The 19,760-nt window shown below is 45.9% G+C and overlaps 1 protein-coding gene across 1 annotated transcript in view; it reads right to left on the bottom strand.

Moving 5' to 3' along the window:
- Positions 1 to 3,078: 3,078 nt before the first annotated feature.
- Positions 3,079 to 19,760, bottom strand: part of gfap (glial fibrillary acidic protein) — a 98,390-nt gene continuing 81,708 nt past the window's right edge. Inside the window, exons 7-10 of the mRNA XM_087977665.1 lie at positions 18,103 to 18,323; positions 16,110 to 16,153; positions 4,528 to 4,613; positions 3,079 to 3,609 (exon numbers count right to left, since the gene is read on the bottom strand). Coding sequence (XP_087833791.1) covers positions 3,568 to 3,609; positions 4,528 to 4,613; positions 16,110 to 16,153; positions 18,103 to 18,323 — 393 coding nt within the window. The 3' untranslated portion in view covers positions 3,079 to 3,567. The remainder of the gene's footprint in view (positions 3,610 to 4,527; positions 4,614 to 16,109; positions 16,154 to 18,102; positions 18,324 to 19,760) is intronic.

Here is a 19,760-nt window from a genome sequence, read left to right as displayed (position 1 = left end):
TCCCCATCCAGAAACCTTTTAAATGCTGTAATTGTACTAGCCTTACTACCTCTTCTGGCAGCTCATTCCATACACCCTCTGTGTGAAAACGTTGCCCCTTTGGGTCCCTTTTTCTTCTCACCTGAAGCCTATGCCCTCTAGTTTCGGACTCAACCTTGTTAAGTCACATGTCATGATCACCTCACCAATGGTATTCTAACTGTGACATAGCATGTGCATTTAGGATATTAATGTATCAGATGTCAGTTTGCTGGGGAGTATGAGACATGGCACATTGACGGAAGTGAGCACTGCAGATCCTGGAGAGTCAGAGTCAAAGAGTGTGGTGCTGGAAAAGCACAGCAGGTCAGGCAGCATCCGAGGAGCAGGAGAGCCGACGTTTCAGGCATAAACCCTTGACCAAGACAGGAGAATCGATGGGTTTATGTCTGAAACATCAATTCTCCTGCTCCTCGGATGCTGCCTGAATGGCTGCGCTTTTCCAGCAACACACTCTTCGACATTGATGGAAGTGTGCTGCTGTTTGGAACAGGATAGCTTAACGTGGGCCTGACAGTTGTGTTTGTGAATGTGATAATTGTATGCAATACTCAGCTGTAATTTACATCGGTTGGATCGTTCAATACCACATTTCCCATGCCTTGTTTCTTATGTTATAGAATATAGAACATAGAACATTTCAGTGCAGTACAGGCCCTTCGGCCCTCGATGTTGCGCCGACCTGTCATACCAATCTGAAGCCCGTCCCACCTACACTATTCCATGTACGTCCATATGTTTGTCTAATGGCGACTTAAATGTACTTAAAGTTGGCGAATCTACTACCGTTGCAGGCAAAGCATTCCATACCCTTACTACTCCCTGAGTAAAGAAACTACCTCTGACATCTGTCTTATATCTATCACCCCTCAATTTAAAGCTGTGCCCCCTCGTGCTCGCCGTCACCATACTTGGAAAAAGGCTCTCCCTGTCCACTCTATCTAACCCTCTGATTATCTTATATGTCTCTATTAAGTCACCTTCTTCTCTCTAACGAAAACAGCCACAAGTCCCTCAGCCTTTCCTCGTAAGACCTTCCCTCTATACCAGACAACATCCTAGTAAATCCCCCATGAACCCTTTCCAAAGCTTCCACATCCTCCTATAATGCGGTGACCAGAACTGTACACAATACTCCAAGTGCGGCCGCACCAGAGTTTTGTTATGGTGGATATCATAATCTGCACTCATGGAATGTGACTTGCTGGAGGCAAGGTCTACATCAGTTTTTAATACATATTCAGCTAGTTGCGTTATTAATGATTAAAGTGATCTAGAGAAAGCAGTTTGTGATTTGACATACCAACATCACAAAGAATTCACCACCACTCCCTAATCTTACATTGCACTTTAACAAATACCTGGTCAGTTTTAAACATTGCAGCACTGAGCAATGAAACACACCGACAGACCAAAGTGGTAGAGGATTTATAAATCCGCAGATATGGTACTAGAAATGGTATGTGGTACAAATTGGGTATAACCTCAAACTAGCCAGGCCACAAAGAGGAACTACCTTTGTGAATTTGAGTTGTTAAATGGGCTGTGCAGGCAAGGTGGATTAGCCATGGGAAATGCAGGGTTACAAGGATAGGGTCAAGGTATGGGTCTGGATGGGATGGTTTTCAGAGGGTTGGCGTGGACTCAATGGGTTGCTTCCACACTGTAAGGATTCAATGATTCGATGAGCATTAGGCTGTTAAGAAAGGTTTTACCATTTAACTATTATACCACCAAGAGACATTTTTAATAAAGTGGGATAAACCTAGAAACAGGGCATAATTTAAACAGAAGTAGTGGGATTATGGAAGATTCTATTAAACGTTATCAAACATACCACAGTGCAAACATGTTTGCTGTAGGAAGGGAAAAACCAAATGTAAACGGAAAAGCAACTTGAAAGACTTGGGAGTAGGGAATTGAACAACAGTGGGTTTAAGGAGCTTCATGTTCGGCAGATTGGTCAAGGGAGACCTGATCAGGGAATGATCAGCACAGGTTTGAAGATGATTGGAGACAGAGAGGGATAAGAATTCATTGGATAAGAGTCCAGACAGAAAGACTTAGCAAGGCAATATGGAAGAGAAAGACCAGAGACCAATCGACAGAGACAGGACAAAAAGCTGTAACACTATCAGGGAGAAAGCCAGTTTTGAGAGAGATTGTCCAACATGGAACTCTGAGGGAGCCACTGAAAAACAACACCCTTAACAGATCCATCAGTAACCAACAGCATTTCCTCAGGAATAAATAAGTTGACGTTATTTATAGGTGAGAAATGTTATCTGTAATTGGAAATGTGATAGGGTGAGGCAGTTTCTCTGAGTACAAACCTGAGCACTGCAATTGAGGGAGATCAGGAATTAAACCAATGAATCCAAGAATCCATGAACCCAAAATAGTCACCCATAATCAATCCGACCCAGATACGCAGTTAGCTGATGAATTGAAAAACTCCAATGATTTAAAAGCCTTTTATTGTTACCTTTGCATTAGAAAAAGCAAAGAGCTTTTTAGACAGAGGCAGTGAGCACAAAAGACAGCCACAAAGAGGCTTCACACAGAAGGCAGTTAGCTTATTACTGGAGTCACGCAAGTTCGGAAAAAAAAACTCAGTGTTTAGTGAAAAAAGGTGCTGTCACATGCAGACATCAATTTGATCCGAGTAGGAGATTCAGTTGTCAGAATTAATTTGTGCTGCTGTCTGTTGTTCTTGCACATAAGCTTGGTCCCAAACTATCACCGGATAGTGAAGGGTGCTGGTTTGTTAATCCTACTATTTAACCAGTGAGAGGCTGGATGTGTGGAGTTTGCACGTTCTCCCCGTGTCTGCGTGGGTTTCCTCCGGGTGCTCCGGTTTCCTCCCACAGTCCAAAGATGTGCAGGTCAGGTGAATTGGCCATGCTAAATTGCCCGTAGTGTTAGGTAAGGGGTAAATGTAGGGGCATGGGTGGGTTGCGCTTCGGCGGGTCGGTGTGGACTTGTTGGGCCGAAGGGCCTGTTTCCACGCTGTAATGTAATCTAATCTAATCTAATCTAAAAATCAAAAGTTAAAACTTTAATTATATATCGAAAAAGGAGATGGTGAGTATTCCCTCACTCTGTGTACAGGACTTCACCTCAGTCACTGTGTGGTACTGGGACTGAGGGTCTTTTCTCATTTTTAAAAATCAAAATTCTAAAGTAATGCCAGTAGCAAACACAATATTCAGGTAAATCGAGCTGTTTACAATTGTTAAGGATGAGAAGAAACTTGAAACGCTGACTGTTACAATACTAGAGATTCCATCTAAACCACCCCAAGTTAAGTCAAGTCAACTTCCTCATAGTTGTAAATACAATACTTTTCAAGCTTAAGTTTGTTAAATGTGTATCTTAATGAAGTTTTGTCCACTTTTACTGTCGAAGTGCTACACTATCCCAGGATCCCACTTCCTACTTTCTGTTACCTACTCCAGAAACGGCTACAGCAGCCCACTCTACATTTACCACGAGGCTGCTCACTCCACTAGGCCAGACCTAATCCCCTCATGGCATCTCCTTGCGTTCTGCACTGGTCTCATTGATTACCTGCGGAGAGACAGAAAAAAAAGTAAATCAGGGGATGACATTTTCCTAAATATTAGATTTAAATGTCATCTCAAGTCTTTTTTCATCAAGAAAACTGTCTTTTAATCGGCAAAATCAAACCACAGGCTGCACCTATGATGGTGAACAGAACGGAAATGGGCTTTCTCAGCAATAAGAGAGTCTCCTAGTGTCAGCCCTGCCACACAACGAGGTCCACAGCTTTGGACAGTATAGGGTTTGTCTGTCTGCCTTGAACGAGTTTTTGTAGCTGGGGCCAAACAGGTGGAGTCCAGGGCAGTTGGACATGCTGGTGCTGAAGTAATATCCTCTGTACCCTCTCAGGTCGGTGTAAATGATCCCACAGCCACGATTAACAAAAAGAGCTGGATAGATTCCCCCCTATTTCCCATCCAATAAGTATCCCTCAACTAGAAATCATTAAAACTGCCTTGTTTGTTTCACCAAACCCTTAGTGGGATCTTTTTCTGTGCACATTGGTTGCAGTATTTCTTACAGTGAATAATGATTACAAAAATACTCCACTGACTGTGCAGGACTTTGGACCAGAGATCAGGAGAGGTGCTCTCGAAATTCAAGTCTTTCAACTTGCTTTCAGTTTGTGAAATATTGTGTTTGTGAAGATGTTACTTTTGGGTTTACAGGGATTTTGGAAGGTCAGGTTTTTAGGTTTAGCACAGACTAATACGTGAAAAAGCCTGTGTCAGTGTTGGACTTCATGCCTGGCAGTACAAGCCTCAGCACTCTAGATTAAGCTGTGGGACTGGCTGTGGGATTGGGTTCAGGATTGGCTTGGATTGGCGTGGATTGGTTGCTGGGCCAGCACTGGACAGAGGTGTGGCCTACCAAGTAGACAATGCCAGTTGTATGTCTACAGAGTGTTTCCTCAGCGTTACTAACCTGTCCATCCCTTGTTTCCACTGTTTTTATCAGAATATTCCTTCTGGCCTGAATGTCCGTGGAGCCTTTAGATTCCAGGCTTGTCTCTGTGGGAACAGTACACACAGGTCATTGACATCTTCCAAACTGAGACAAGGAACATACTCCATGAAGCTTCTCAGAAGCAGGAGCAAGGGAAGAGTTTGAGCGTTTGGTGGGGGCTGGTTTGGGAGGGGAGGTGGTTAGAGGAGGGGTTCACAGAGTAACTTGTTACTCAGCTCTCTCACTGATTGGTAATAACACTGAGATTTCAGCCTTAATAAAGAACTGACTGAAGCATGATGTTACAATTCCCCTTCAGGGCCACATCTTCACCACTTACTCTTTACAAACTTACCCTGGTGTGATGTAGCTCTTACCTCTAAATCTTCCTACTCCTCTGGTACAATCATAGAATCCCTACAGTGTGGAAACAGGCCCTTCGGCCCAACAAGTCCACACTGACCCTCTGAAGAGTATCCCACCCAAACCCATTCCCCTATTACTCTACATTTACCCCTGACTAATGCATCTAACACTATGGGCAATTTAGCACGGCCAATCCACCTAACCTGGTAAAAACAAGGACTGCAGATGCTGGAAACCAGAGTCGAGATTAGAGTGGTGCTGGAAAAGCACAGCAGGTCAGACAACATCCGAAGAGCAGGGAAATCGATGTTTTGGGCAAAAGCCCTTCTTCATCAGGAATTCACCTAACCTGCCCATCTTTGGACTGTGGGAGGAAACCGGAGCACCCGAAGGAAACCCACGCAGACACGGGGGGAATGTCTGTGGGGAGTTGCACAGTCTCCAAAGGCTGGAGTCAAACCCGGGTCCCTGGTGCTGTGAGGCAGCAGTGCTAACCACTGAGCCATTGTGCCTGCCCTCCCCTTTTTTTGTCTGCAAAGTAAAAAACAAAATAAAAAAAGCAAAACTAAAAGATTGTCTTTTCCCCTTGAGCACCTCGACTTGTTTTCAGGCCCATACGTCTGTCCTGTCTGCCCAAGTGTCTGCCCAGATTCCTCACCAAGATATTTCTTTGCTTCCTACTCCCAGCCTTTACGCTGAGTGTATTTCCCACGCCTGCTCTTACTCATCTCTCTGAACCTCATTCACATTCCCAGTCTGGAGTTCAGCTTCCTGCTAACACTTACGTTTCACTGAGAAGGCAAAGTTGTTCCTTGGATTCTCCCCACATTCACCTCTCCCACCTGAGCCAAGTTCATTCCACTGCAACCCTGGAATAAGGACACTTCCCTCAGCACTCTCAAATTGCCAACTCTGGTAGCTTCTGACCAGTAATTCAAAGTGATACATTGTCTGCCGTATATCAATAATAATATCGTACCCTGCTCCCTGCTGTTTGCACATGTTTGGGCATTTATTTCTTCACACTCTTGACATTTCTCTGCCTCCAAATTGTTGTATAAGATCACAAATCCCACTGAAGCACATTCCTGCACCGAAATACTGGGAAGACAGGAACCATTGACCTCAATCTGTGTCATAACCTCAGACTCATCGGGTCGTACAGCACTGAAACAAACCAACTCGTCCACATTGACCAGGCTTCCCAAACTAACCAGTCTCCCACTTGCCTGTGTTTTGCTCATATCCCTCCAAACCTCTCCTACTCATGAACCTGTCCAAATGTCTTTTAAATGTAACTGTCCCTGTACCTACCACTTCCTCTGGTAGTTTATTCCACACACGGACCACCCTCTGTGTGAAAACGTTGCCCCCTCAAGTCCTTTATAAAAATGTTTTTCCTCCCACTTTAAAAAATGCCTCCTAGTTTTGGACTCCCCTACCTTATGGAAAAGACATTGGCTATTCACCCTATCTATGTCCCTCGTGATTTTATAAACTGCTATAAGGTCAGCCCCCAACTTCCGACACTCCGGTGAAAAAGTGCCAGCCTATGCAGTCTCTCCTCAGGCCTCAAGCCCTCCAGTTCCGGCAACAACCTGGTAAATCTTTTCTGCACCCTCTCCAATTTAATGATATCCTTCCTGTGGCAGGGCAACTAGAATTGTACACAGTCCTCCAACTGAGTCCATCAACGGAAACTACTGGAGTCTGAATAAAACTGTTTGGAAGGGTGGGCTGGAGTGATTTGTGGAGATGGCTGGGAGTTTAAAGTAATTTGTCAGGGGATGGGATACAGAGCGGAAGTATAGTTGGGGCTGATGCACAGACAAGTGTCAAAGAACCAAGTCAGTCTAATAAGGCAGTACAAACACATTGAAGGTAAGGCACAAGGGAACATGGCAAGGCTGGATGGCATTTATTTAAGGAGAAAGTGAGGACTGCAGATGCTGGAGATCAGAGCTGAAAATGTGTTGCTGGAAAAGCGCAGCAGGTCAGGCAGCATCCAAGGAGCAGGAGAATCGACGTTTCGGGCATAAGCCCTTCTTCAGGAATGAGGAAGGTGTGTCCAGCAGGCTAAGATAAAAGGTAGGGAGGAGGGACTTGGGGGAGGGGCGTCGGAAATGCGATAGGTGGAGGGAGGTCAAGGTGAGGGTGATAGGCCGGAGTGGGGGTGGGGGCGGAGGGGTCAGGAAGAAGATTGCAGGTTAGGAAGGCGGTGCTGAGTTTGAGGGATTTGACTGAAACAAGGTGGAGGGAGGGGAAATGAGGAAACTGGAGAAATCTCCGTGAGCGTTCCGAAAAGACCACTCCCTCTGTGACTCCCTCGTCAGGTCCACACCACCCACCAACCCAACCTCCACTCCCGGCACCTTCCCCTGCAACCGCAAGAAATGCAAAACTTGCGCCCACACCTCCCCCCTTACTTCCCTCCAAGGCCCCAAGGGACACTTCCATATCCGCCACAAATTCACCTGCACCTCCACACACATCATTTACTGCATCCGCTGCACCCGCTGTGGCCTCCTCTATATTGGGGAGATAGGCCGCCTACTTGAGGAACGTTTCAGAGAACACCTCTGGGACACCCGCACCAACCAACCCAACCACCCCGTGGCTCAACACTTTAACTCCCCCTCCCACTCCACCAAGGACATGCAGGTCCTTGGACTCCTCCGTCGCCAGACCATGGCAACACGACGGTTGGAGGAAGAGCACCTCATCTTCCGCCTAGGAACCCTCCAACCACAAGGCATGAACTCAGTTTCCTCATTTCCCCTCCCCCCACCTTGTCTCAGTCAAATCCCACGAACTCAGCACTGCCTTCCTAACCTGCAATCTTCTACCCGACCTCTCCGCCCCCACCCCACTTCGGCCTATCACCCTCACCTTGACCTCCTTCCACCTATCGCATTTCCAACGCCCCTCCCCCAAGTCCCTCCACCCTACCTTTTATCTTAGCCTGCTGGACACACTTTCCTCATTCCTGAAGAAGGGCTTATGCCCGAAACGTCGATTCTCCTGTTCCCTGGATGCTGCCTGACCTGCTGCGCTTTTCCAGCAACACATTTTCAGCTCTGGCATTTATTTAACACAAGGTATCTTGCAAGTAAAGTGGACAATGAATTGAGGGTGACTAACTCATGGGTATGTGGCATTATTACTATCACGGAGACCTGGTTGACGGAGTGACAAAATCTTCAGGCTAGATGTGTGTATGGTGGTCTCTGCATTTGTGTGTGTGTGTATGTGTGTGTGTGTGTGTATGTGTCTGTGTATATTTGTGTGTGTGTATATATGTGTATGGTGTCTCTGCGTTTGTGTGTGTGTATGTGCCTGTGTATATGTGTGTGTATATATGTGTGTATGGTGTCTCTGCATTTGTGTGTGTGTGTGTATGTGTCTGTGTATATGTGTGTGTGTATATATATATATGTGTATTGTGTCTCTGCGTTTGTGTGTGTGTGTCTGTGTGTGTGTCTGTGTGTGCATGTGTCTGTGTGTATGTGTGTGTGTATGTGCGTGTATGTGTGTTTGTGTGTGGCTGTTTGTGTGTCTGTGTGTGTCTGTGTGTGTGTCTGTCTGTGTGTACGTGTGTGTGTGTCTGTGTGTGTCTGTGTGTGTGTCTGTGTGTGTGTCTGTGTGTGTATGTGTGTCTGTGTGTTTGTGTCTGTGTGTGTATGTGTGTGTGTGTCTGTGTGTATGTGTGTGTGTCTGTGTGTATGTGTCTGTGTGTGTGGGGGAGGGCGGAGTGTGTGTGTGTGTGTGATTGTGTGTGTGTGTCTGTGTGTGTGTGTATGTGTGTGTGTGTGTGGGGGGGAGGGCAGAGTGTGTGTGTGTGTCTGTGTGTGTGTGATTGTGTGTGTGTGTCTGGTGTGTATATGTGTGTGTGTGTCTGTGTGTGTGTATGTGTGTGTGTGTCTGTGTGTGTGTCTGTGTGTGTGTGAGTGTGTGTCTGTGTGTGTGCGCGTCTGTGTGTGTGCATGTCTGAGTGTATGTGTGTGTCTGTGAGTGTGTGTCTGTCTGTGTGTGTGTCTGTGTGTGTATGTGTGTGTGTGTCTGCATGTATGTGTGTGTGTGTCTGTGTGTGTATGTGTGTGTGTCTGTGTGTGTGTGTGTGTGTGTCTGTGTGAGTGCATGGTGAATAAATTCCTATAAAGTCCAGAAAACTTTGAATGTCAAGGGATGTATGATAAGGGAAAATGAAAGAAGATTACGGCAGTTACCGAGGGTTCAGAACAGTGGATGGCCTGATGGAGCATTGAATGGGAGGGAGACTTACAAAGAACAGGAGAGCATCAAGAGTCCATGAAAAACATTGGTAGTTAACACTAAGGACAATCTAAAGGTGCTTTATAAGTCAGTTAGAGGCAAGAGAATAACTGGGGAAGGAATAGGGCCCATTATGGACTTAAGTGGTAATCTGTACAGAGCAAGAGGAATCGATGAGAATTTACATCAGTATGAAGATGTATTAGTGGGGTTTAAAGTGGATAACTTCACAGGTCCAAATGAGATATACGCCAGGCTGCTGCGGGAAGCAAGGGAGGAGATTATAGGGCCTTGATATTAACTTTCAAATCCTTTCTGAGCTCAGGCAGGGTCCCAGGGGACTGGAATGCAGCTAATGTGGTCCCATGATGCAAAAAGGATCCTAAAGATAGGAAACGGCCTGGATGTTCTGACGGCCAGAGAATCATTGGGGTAGAGCAGTGAATCAGGACCATGTGAGAGTTGATTTGTGGGTGCAATTGCCCAGAGAATTGAATTCTGGGTGTAGGTTTGCTCGCTGAGCTGGAAGGTTCTTTTCCAGATGTTTCATCCCCCTGCTAGGTAACATCTTCAGTGGACCTCCAATTGGAATTGGATTTTCCCATGGGCAGCTCCCCTGCATCTGCAGCTGTCTGAAATAATCCATTGAAGTCAAGGTATTTGGTGGCAGGTAGAGGGGGAATGCAGTGGGGTTCCATTTCACAGAAGCTGAAAAGTGATCCGGAAAATGTTGAGGATTAAGAACCTAGTAACTCTTGGATAGCTATTAAAGTAGCCCCCTCCTGATCCCTTACACAACTGAGATCACTGGTACCCAGCACACTTGTCCCAACAATCCCCCCACTCCAGACCCCTTTGGAACTGACTCCCCCAGATACAAGACTGTCTGTCAACACTCCGCTCCCCTCACAGTTGGCCTGACACCCTGACATCCCTCCAGACCAGTACCCCCCACACTACATGTCCTCTGGACCCAACACCCACTGGGCTGATCCCCTGGGCACCTACACATCTCCTTGTCCCACCAGCCCCTGATGCCCCTGGGTTACTTCCGCACCTCCCTCCTAATGGCCTGACAATCCCCAAAACTCATGTCCATTCTTCCAACTCACCCTTTGGAATGAACCTTGGGGGAGTAGTTGGGAGGGGTGGAAGGGGAAGGGCTAAAGAACACTTTTGAGGGGCAATCATTGATGAGATGAGGTGTTGAATGCTGTCAGGGTGAGGGTGTATGGGCGGAATGCGGGATGGGCAGGACAGATGATGACTTCCCTGTGGGAAATTAGATTAGATTAGATTACATTACAGTGTGGAAACAGGCCCTTCGGCCCAACAAGTCCACACCGACCCGCCGAAGCGCAACCCACCCACACCCCTACATTTACCCCTTACCTAACACTACGGGCAATTTAGCATGGCCAATTCACCTGACCCTGCACATCTTTGGACTGTGGGAGGAAACCGGAGCACCCGGAGGAAACCCACACAGACATGGGGAGAACGTGCAAACTCCACACAGTCAGTCGCCTGAGGCGGGAATTGAACCCGGGTCTCTGGCGCTGTGAGGCAGCAGTTCTGTCCTGGCGGGAAATGGTAGAGAGCAGAGCAGCAATCACTGTGCACGCTATCAAATGTCCGGATCCTGAACAAACCTCAGGATTACCCATTTTCTGATGAATCTAAAATTTTACCCTCGCAGTAGTGACAAGCCACTGAAAATTCTTGGCACTTTTTAAGCACAGGTTCCATTCAAAGACACTAGAACAAATGTTACATTCAGGGATTGTAACTGGAGAGTGTGCCACATAGCAACAGAACTGTTCAGTATTGTAGTCACGTAAGTGATTTCTACACAAACAAACAAACACTCACAAATTAGACACTGATCGCTTCATTAATATTAGCATAGTGAGAAATGTTACATGCAAATCCCAGGTGCTTTATTCATTCACTTGAGGGATGTGGATATCGCTGGCTTGGACAGCATTTATTACCCATCCCTAGTTGCCCAGCAAAAGATAGTGCTGAGCTGCCTTCCAGAACTGCTGTAGATAAACCCGCAATGCTCTTGGGAAGGGAATTCCAAGATTTAGACCCAACAACCTCTGATAGTTGAGACTTTCAGTGATCCCAGTCATGCACCGACCACAACGAATACATTCCAAATCAGGAACTTGACAGAGAAGAGTCTTTAGTGTTTACTTGGTCTGGACATTTTTGAGAAAGTTGGGGAGAGCCCCATCCCTGGAGTTCACCCATGCACGTCATCAAGAAACTGAGGAGCGTGAAACAGATTGGAATCCAGAAACACCAACAGTTCAGAGATATTCACAAACAGAGTGAATGACATTGAACACGGACATCTGGAGAGGTTATCTTGCAGAGGAATCGAGACATGTTACAGCTTTCTCCACTCACACTTAACTTCTTTGTTTCTCCCCCTTACAAAAGACTTTGGGACCAGTTCAGCATCTGAGATATTTCAGTTCATGACTCAATCTGCACTTCAAGGACTAATAGCAGGCAGGACACCACTCTCATCTGTGGTCACCCTGCAAGTTAACTCAAGGCACATCTACACACGTACCGACCCTGGCTTAGAGAATATAATCACATCTTGAACACAGACAGTTCTTTGTTCAATTAAAATAGAATTTAATCCTTTGACTATGTGTTCAGTGATGAAGGGATACCACTTGATCTGTGGATAATTGAAGATATTTCAAACTCTGCAGATCTTCAGCATTTAGGCAGTCGGAATCACATCGTGTATTTACATCAATCCTGACGTTGCTAAACTACTTACAACAAGAAGCTGCTGCCAAGTGGGAGTTGACTGTATTAAATGAACAGGCTGTAAAATAGCAGACGCTCTGTAGGAGTACAGAATGTACGCAAGGAACTTAAAAGGAAGATCAGGAGGCCTAAAAGGGGATATGAAAGGATACTGGCATGTAAAATAAAAGGAAAATCCCGAGTTGTTTTATAGTTACATTAAGGGCAAAAGGATAACAAGGGAAAGAGTGGGGCCCTTTAAGGAGCTCAGTGGTAATTTGCGCTTGGAGCAAAGGATGTGGATGGTTTCTAAAGGAATAATTTGTGTTGGTGTTCACTTGTGAGAGGGATGATATTGGTATAGACATCAGGGAGAAGGTCTGTGATTTAATTAAGAAAGTTAGCATAGACAGCAAGGACGTTCTGAGTGGCCTGACAGGTTTAAAAGTAGGTAAAGCTGGATGAAATGTATCCCAGGTTAGGGTATCCCAGGTTAGGGTATCTCAGGTTAGAGTATCCCAGGTTAGAGTATCCCAGGTTAGGGTATCCCAGGTTAGAGTATCCCAGGTTAGAGTATCCCAGGTTAGGGTATCCCAGGTTAGGGTATCCCAGGTTAGAGTATCCCAGGTTAGGGTATCCCAGGTTAGGGTATCCCAGGTTAGAGTATCCCAGGTTAGGGTATCCCAGGTTAGGGTATCCCAGGTTAGAGTATCCCAGGTTAGAGTATCCCAAAGTGAGGGTATCCCAGGTTGGAGTATCCCAGGTTAGAGTATCCCAGGTTAGGGTATCCCAGGTTAGAGTATCCCAGGTTAGGGTATCCCAAGTTAGGGTATCCCAGGTTGGAGTATCCCAGGTTAGAGAATCCCAGGTTAGGGTATCCCAGGTTAGAGTATCTCAGGTTAGGGTATCCCAGGTTAGGGTATCCCAGGTTAGGGTATCCCAAAGTGAGGGTATCCCAGGTTAGGGTATCCCAGAGTGAGGCAAAGGAAGAAGATAGCAGGGGCACCCGCAAAAATGTTCCAATCATCCCCTGACACAGGAGAAGTGTTGGAGGACTGAAGGACAGACAATGTGGAACCGTTATTCAAGAAAGGAGCATGAGATAAACAAAAACTACAGGCCGGTCAGTCTAACCTCGGTGGTGGGGAAACTATTGGAGGCAATTCTGAGGGACAGAATGAATCTGCATTTGGAGAAGCAGGGATTAAGCAAGAACAGTCAGCATGGTTTGGTTAAGGCGAGGTTATATCTGACCCGTTCATTGGAATCTTTCAGAGCGGTGACCAGGTGTATAGATGAAGGTGATCTCTTTGATATAATATACTTGGACTTCAACAAGACTTTTCAAGAGGTCCCATGTGGGAGATTGACAGCAAAGGTAAGAGTCCATGGGATCCCGGGAAATTTGGCAAATTGGATCCACAATTGGCTGAGTGGCAGGAAGCAGAGGGTGGTGGTTGAGTGGTGTTTTTCCAACTAGAAGCCTATGTCAAGGGGGTCCCACAGGAGTCAGAGTCAGGGACCTTTCTGTTTGTGGTTTATATCAATGGTTCAGAGTTGAACATAGGAGGGTTGATCAGTAAGTTTAGAGGCGATACAAAAGTTGTCAGGATGATATAAAGCTATCCTCCTCACTAAAGGACAGACAAGGCAAGGGAATACACGATGAGCAGTAGACCCTGGGAAGGACCAAGAATCAGAAGGTCCTTGGTGTGTATGTACGGCAGTTCCTTAAGTCATCAGGACAAATGGGTAAAGTGATTAAGAAGGTACGTGGTATATTTGCCTTTTTTAGTTGACGATTGGAGTTTAAGAGCCGGAAATTGATGCTGGAACTGTATAAAATATTAGTTAGGCCGCACTGTTTGCAGTTCTGGAATCCACACAATGGGAGGGATGTGATTGGACTGCGGGGAGGGGGGGGGGGCGGGGGTGGGGGGTGGATTTACCAGGATGTTGCCCGGGCTGGAGAGTTTCAGTTATGAAGAGAGTTTGGACAGACTGGGACTGTTTACCTTGAATAGACGAGATTGAGGAGAATGGATAAAATAATGAGGGGCAGAGACAGAGTAAACAGGAGAAAACCTGCCCTCCTGATGGAGGGATCAATGATGTGGGGCATAGTTTAAGGTCAGGGGCAGGACATTTAGAAGGGATGTGATAGGAATCTGGAACTCACTGTCTGTAAGGATGGAACAGGCAGAAACCCTCGCAACACTTAACAAGTAATTAGATGTTAGGTCAACAAAAGCAGCCATCTCATGTTCGCTTGTTTTGAGTCACTCAAATAGTGATAAGTGACAATACTTCCCATTGACCACCTCAGAATTCAATAGATTTATGAACAACCTGAGTTTGACTGATTGACAAATCAAATTGGGGTAGCACAGTGGTTAGCACTGCTGCCTCACAGCGCCAGAGACCTGGGTTCAATTCCCGCCTCAGGCGTCTGACTGTGTGGAGTTTGCACATTCTCCCCGTATCTGCGTGGGTTTGCTCCGGTTTCCTCCCACAGTCCAAAAATGTGCAGGTTCGGTGAATTGGCCATGCTAAATTGCCCGTAGTGTTAGGTGTAGGGGAATGGGTCTGCACGGGTTGCTCTTTGGAGAGTCGGTGTGGACTTGTTGGGCTGAAGGGCCTGTTTCCACACTGTAAGTAATCTAACCTTAATCTTATTTTAGAAAATTCTGGAGCTAAAAGGCAAGTGGAGAGATTGAGAGATTGGAGGGTACCATGATAACAGTGATATGGCCAGAAAGAACTGACAAAGGCACCTTGGAAGAAGGAGCTCTATCACAGTTAGAGTGACTCCTCACTCTGTCACTGGCAAGTTTCCAGCTACGTTCATCTTCACACTTTCCAGGTGCACACATTTCCCTGAGCTCCTCATGCGTGCAACTGAAGGATCAAATGAGAGTGAAGGCAAGAGTTAAACACGAAGTTCAGGTCTCCAGTGCTCAAGCCAAAAGATAAAATATTTCTGAAAAGTGACGATCATGTTGGAAAGCAGCCAGCCCCTTTATAAGATCCGGAGTTTTGTTGTGACCAACACAGAAAGGATCAACGATTACTGCAACTCAGGGTTTACAAATGATCTCGGGAATGAAAAAGCAGAGCAAATCTCTCGTCGTAATCCTTCAGGGTCCTGCCTGAAATGTCTCCTGCTCCTTGGATGCTGCCTGACCTGCTGTGCACTCTATCTACTCTGACTCTCCAGCATCTGCAGTCCTCACTATCTCCAAATTCCCACAGGAACCGTGCAGGCTGGGAACACTGAAGCAGATTCCAACACCGATAGCTCAGATGAAGGTTATGTAAATAAGAGGTTTTCCCTGATATAGGATGACAGCCTACACAATGAAGAAACCAGCCACCATATTGAAAGACTTACCTTAGTGAGCAAGCATTTCCAGGAGAGGTCCTTGCTAACTTAATACAGAAGTTTGCATATGTAATGGAGTTACTGCTGAAGTTAAAAGTTTATGGTTTATGCTTTTAGAGAGAAACCATTGAACCAGCTGTGCCTCTCACTCACTCGACAGGGAAGGAACGTAATGCATTAAAAATGACATTGTGCTTTTTATCCACTTAAGCCTAACACACAGACACATTCAAACAGGGAAATGTGCACGTGCACATTTCTGTTTTGCATGAAATCTTGCTGAACTTTACACATCCTGCTAAATACCGACACAAAAAATTTGATATTTGTCATAATTTCCATTAAGTTCTGCTCCCCCACTTCCCTGGTGCTCATTGGTTTATGTCCATTCCTGATTCAGCAAGGCCTTTTAGTTTTAGTATTCTTCTTGAATTTCAAATCCGTCTGGCACTGCTCTCTCTCTAACCTTCTCTAACACCCCAAATCTTGCAGATAGTTGCACTCCTCCAATTCAAATCTCTTCAGGATTGATGATTGTAAGGATTCCACCATTGGTGACTAAGCCTTTAGTTACCAGGGAGCAAGTGTGGAACTTCCCTTCATACCCTCGCCTCTCCTCACCCTTCAGTCACCAGTGTAGACTGCTCCTTATGTGGCTGGGTGCCAGATTTTCATTTGATAATGCTCCTGTCAAACCTGTTGAGAAAGTTTTACTCTGTGGAAGGTGCTATAAAAATGGAAGTAATATTGTGGTGTCCACACTTACCTCTGATTTGCAGAGATGAGAAGCTCTGAACAGGCATTGAAATCCTGTAAACAAACAGACAGCTATTATCAGACCCAAGGAGAATCTCTGTCATTGCTCTCAGAGCTCATTCTACACAGACAGCCATCTTTCCTGTGGTTACTGACAGCATGGGATTGAGTTGGAGCACAGCAATGATGCTCATGATTAAGGGTCAGGGATGCAGGAGCTTTTATCAGATACAGCAAAGGGTAGATACAGAGTAAAGCTCCTTCAATACTGTCTCCATCAAACACTCCCAAGGACAGGCACAGCACAGGGTTAGATACAGAGTAAAGTTCCCTCTACACTATCTCCATCAAACACTCCCAGGACAGTTACAGCATGGGGTTAGATACAGAGTAAAGCTCCCTCTACACTATCTCCATCAAACACTCCCAAGGACAGGGACAGCACGGGGTTAGATACAGAGTAAAGCTCCCTCTACACTGTCTCCATCAAACTCTCCCAGGACAGTTACAGCACAGGGTTAGATACAGAGTAAAGCTCCCTCTACACTATCTCCATCAAACACTCCCAAGGACAGGGACAGCATGAGGTTAGATACAGAGTAAAGCTCCCTCTACACTGTCCCCATCAAACACTCCCCAGGACAGGGACAGCACAGGGTTAGATACAGAGTAAAGCTCCCTCTACACTGTCTCCATCAAACACTCCCCAGGACAGTTACAGCACGAGGTTAGATTCAGAGTAAAACTCCTTCTACAACTTTAAGCTGAGAGTAAAGTTCCCTTTACTCTTTTAAACTGAAAGTGATACTTTCTCTACTCTTTAAACCAGAGCTTAAAATTCTCCTGACCTGGTCCCCATTAATACTGCCAGGATAGTGACAGCATGGGATTAGATTTGAGAATAGTGCTCCCTATAATTGTTTAAACTAACTACAGTGCCAGGGACGCAGGTTCGATTCCAGCCACGGGCGACTGTCTGTGTGGAGTTTGCACATTCTCTGGGTACTCCGGTTTTCTCCCACACAAGGAGAAAGTGAGGTCTGCAGATGCTGGAGATCAGAGCTGAAAATGTGTTGCTGGAAAAGCGCAGCAGGTCAGGCAGCATCCAAGGAACAGGAGAATCGACGTTTCGGGCATAAGCCCTTCTTCAGGATTTCCCTTTCCTCCCATAGTCCAAAGATGTGCAGGTCAGGTGAATTGGCCACGCTAAATTGTCCATAGTGATAGGCGCATTAGTAGGGAGTACAGGAATGGGTCTGGGTGGGTTACTCTTCGGAAGATTGGTGTGGACTGGTCAGGGCAAAGGGCCTGTTTCTGTACTGCAGGGAATTTAATCTAATCTAGTCACTGTCCCCAAACTCTCTCAAGATAGATATAGCAAGATATATATATAGACTAAATGTCCCTCTGCACTCTCCCATCAAAACAAACACTCCTAGGACAAATACAGAGTGAGATGGCTGTGGTTGAGGCATTTGAAGGATTAATGAGTTCCCATAATGATGTCACGTTCATGGATCAGCGTGTTTAGATTAGATTAGATTAGATTAGATTAGATTACTTACAGTGTGGAAACAGGCCCTTCGGCCCAACAAGTCCACACCGACCCGCCACCCACCCATACCATTACATTTACCCCTTTAACCTAACACTATGGGCAATTTAGCATGGCCAATTCACCTGACCCGCACATCTTTGGACTGTGGGAGGAAACCGGAGCACCCGGAGGAAACCCACGCAGACACGGGGAGAATGTGCAAACTCCACACAGTCAGTCGCCTGAGTCGGGAATTGAACCCGGGTCTCTGGCGCTGTGAGGCAGCAGTGCTAACCACCGTGCCGCCCACGGTGACCCTGATACCGAGGGGTTGGGGAGAGTAAGGTTAGCACCAGCACTAACTAGCTGAGAGAGGGTGAGGCAGGGATGGACAGTCTGATTTTGGCTCAGTTGGCCATTGATGAGGTCTGTGGTTTGGTAAAACCTGGTGCCAGGCAGCTCTTACCTGTTCTCCTCTCCTTCCAGCAGCTTCCTGTAGGTGGCAATCTCAATGTCCAGGGCCAGCTTGACGTTGAGCAAGTCTTGGTAAGCCTGCAGGTGCCGGGCCATCTCCTCCTTCAGATTCTGGATACCGCTCTCCAACTGGCTAACTGTGTCCTGGTAATTACTTGTTTCAAAATTGAAACGTTCCTCCATCTCACGCAATTGACGTTCCAGAGACTCATTCTGTCAGAGAACAGAGATAGGAGCTTCACCAGGGTCAGGTATCACACCTGGGGCTGTGTCAACAAACTCAGCAAATCCTAATGTTAATGTCTGCTCAATCTCATTCTGAAGATTTGTCAATGTCTATACTAAGATGAGGTGAGACAGGGCTTGGCTATTTTATGAGCACATATTAATAAGCAGCAGCTTTGACACTGGGACTGGGATGAGAAGGGTGTGACTGAGGATGTCAATAAACTCTAACAACAAATAAAAGACTAATGTTGATTTCTATCTCACCAAATGGAATCAATTAACACTCAGGTCCCAACTTTTGAGCTGACGTTTTGACAATATTTTAATGAATTAACTCCCACCACCCTCCCACTCGTTTCAGAAAGTCACAGTTCTTCAGAAACCTAAGCAAAAGCTTGACACACGTGAGAGTTGATGAGATATTTAACTGAGAATATGGAATCACATGCAAATTTAACTGAACTCCCTGCTGTGCCCAAGGATGTGTATTTGCCATGAATGGGAACCCTGGTAACCCTCCATCCCTAATCTAGAAGTTCAAATGCTGTTTATGCTGCTGGTTCAGAACAACATGGACTGGTAAGCAAACACTGGGCCTTGTGATCTGCACAGTGCTGTCAGCTACATTCCAAGGGGCAAGCCTGGAACCGTCAATTCTGAGATTGACATTACCAGATGCACAGATACTGTGGTTTTTAGAGCGGTGTTTAGTCCTGTTTATTTTAAAAAGAGAGGTTTTATGAGAGAGATACTGAGCTGTCTATTTAAAATCCAATAAAGCAAGCAACTTGTGAGGCCCTCGTGCCTTTTTAAATTAAAGTTGGAACAATAGAAGCAGCCTGACTGGTCGGGGTCAGGATTTTTAGTTTCTCAGCTGCAGTTCTTGCTTGGGTCTTAAAGCTGGGTTTGGAAGCTGCAGTACATCTCTCCCTGCTACTGTCTCGTTCTCACTCTCTCTCTCTCTCTCTCTCACACACAGAGAGTTATCTTGATGGTCTTCCTCCTGGACTGAAGGATTGCCTGTGAGACAAACTAGTTTACTGAATTGGCTTTTTGCCAAGGATGTGTGTCTGGATATTACTATATTGGAACAGTTACTGTTCAGTAGTTAAATAATTTGTTAAGCTTTCCAGAGGGTGGTACACGTATGGAATGAGCTGTGAAGGAAGTGGATGGGTATATAAATAGGAAGGGTTTGAAGGGATATGGGCCGGGTGCTGGCAGGTGGGACTAGGTTTGGTTGGGATATCTGGTCGGCATGGACGGGTTGGACCGAAGGGTCTGTTCCTGTGCTGTACATCTCTATGACTCTATGACTCTATAATAGAGGGAAGTTAATCCAATTTCTTTTTTCCTTCTGTTGTATTTAAACTATAGAGTATGAACAAAGCCTGTTTTGCTTTAAGACTGTTTGTTTGACCA

This window comes from Chiloscyllium plagiosum, unplaced genomic scaffold (assembly GCF_037043375.1).
Source record: "Chiloscyllium plagiosum isolate Xiang-an unplaced genomic scaffold, Cpla_swu_hap1 HiC_scaffold_32, whole genome shotgun sequence".
Lineage (NCBI taxonomy): Eukaryota > Metazoa > Chordata > Chondrichthyes > Orectolobiformes > Hemiscylliidae > Chiloscyllium > Chiloscyllium plagiosum.
The sequence above is the reverse complement of the archived record's forward strand: the minus strand, read 5'-3'. Positions and strand labels throughout refer to the sequence as shown.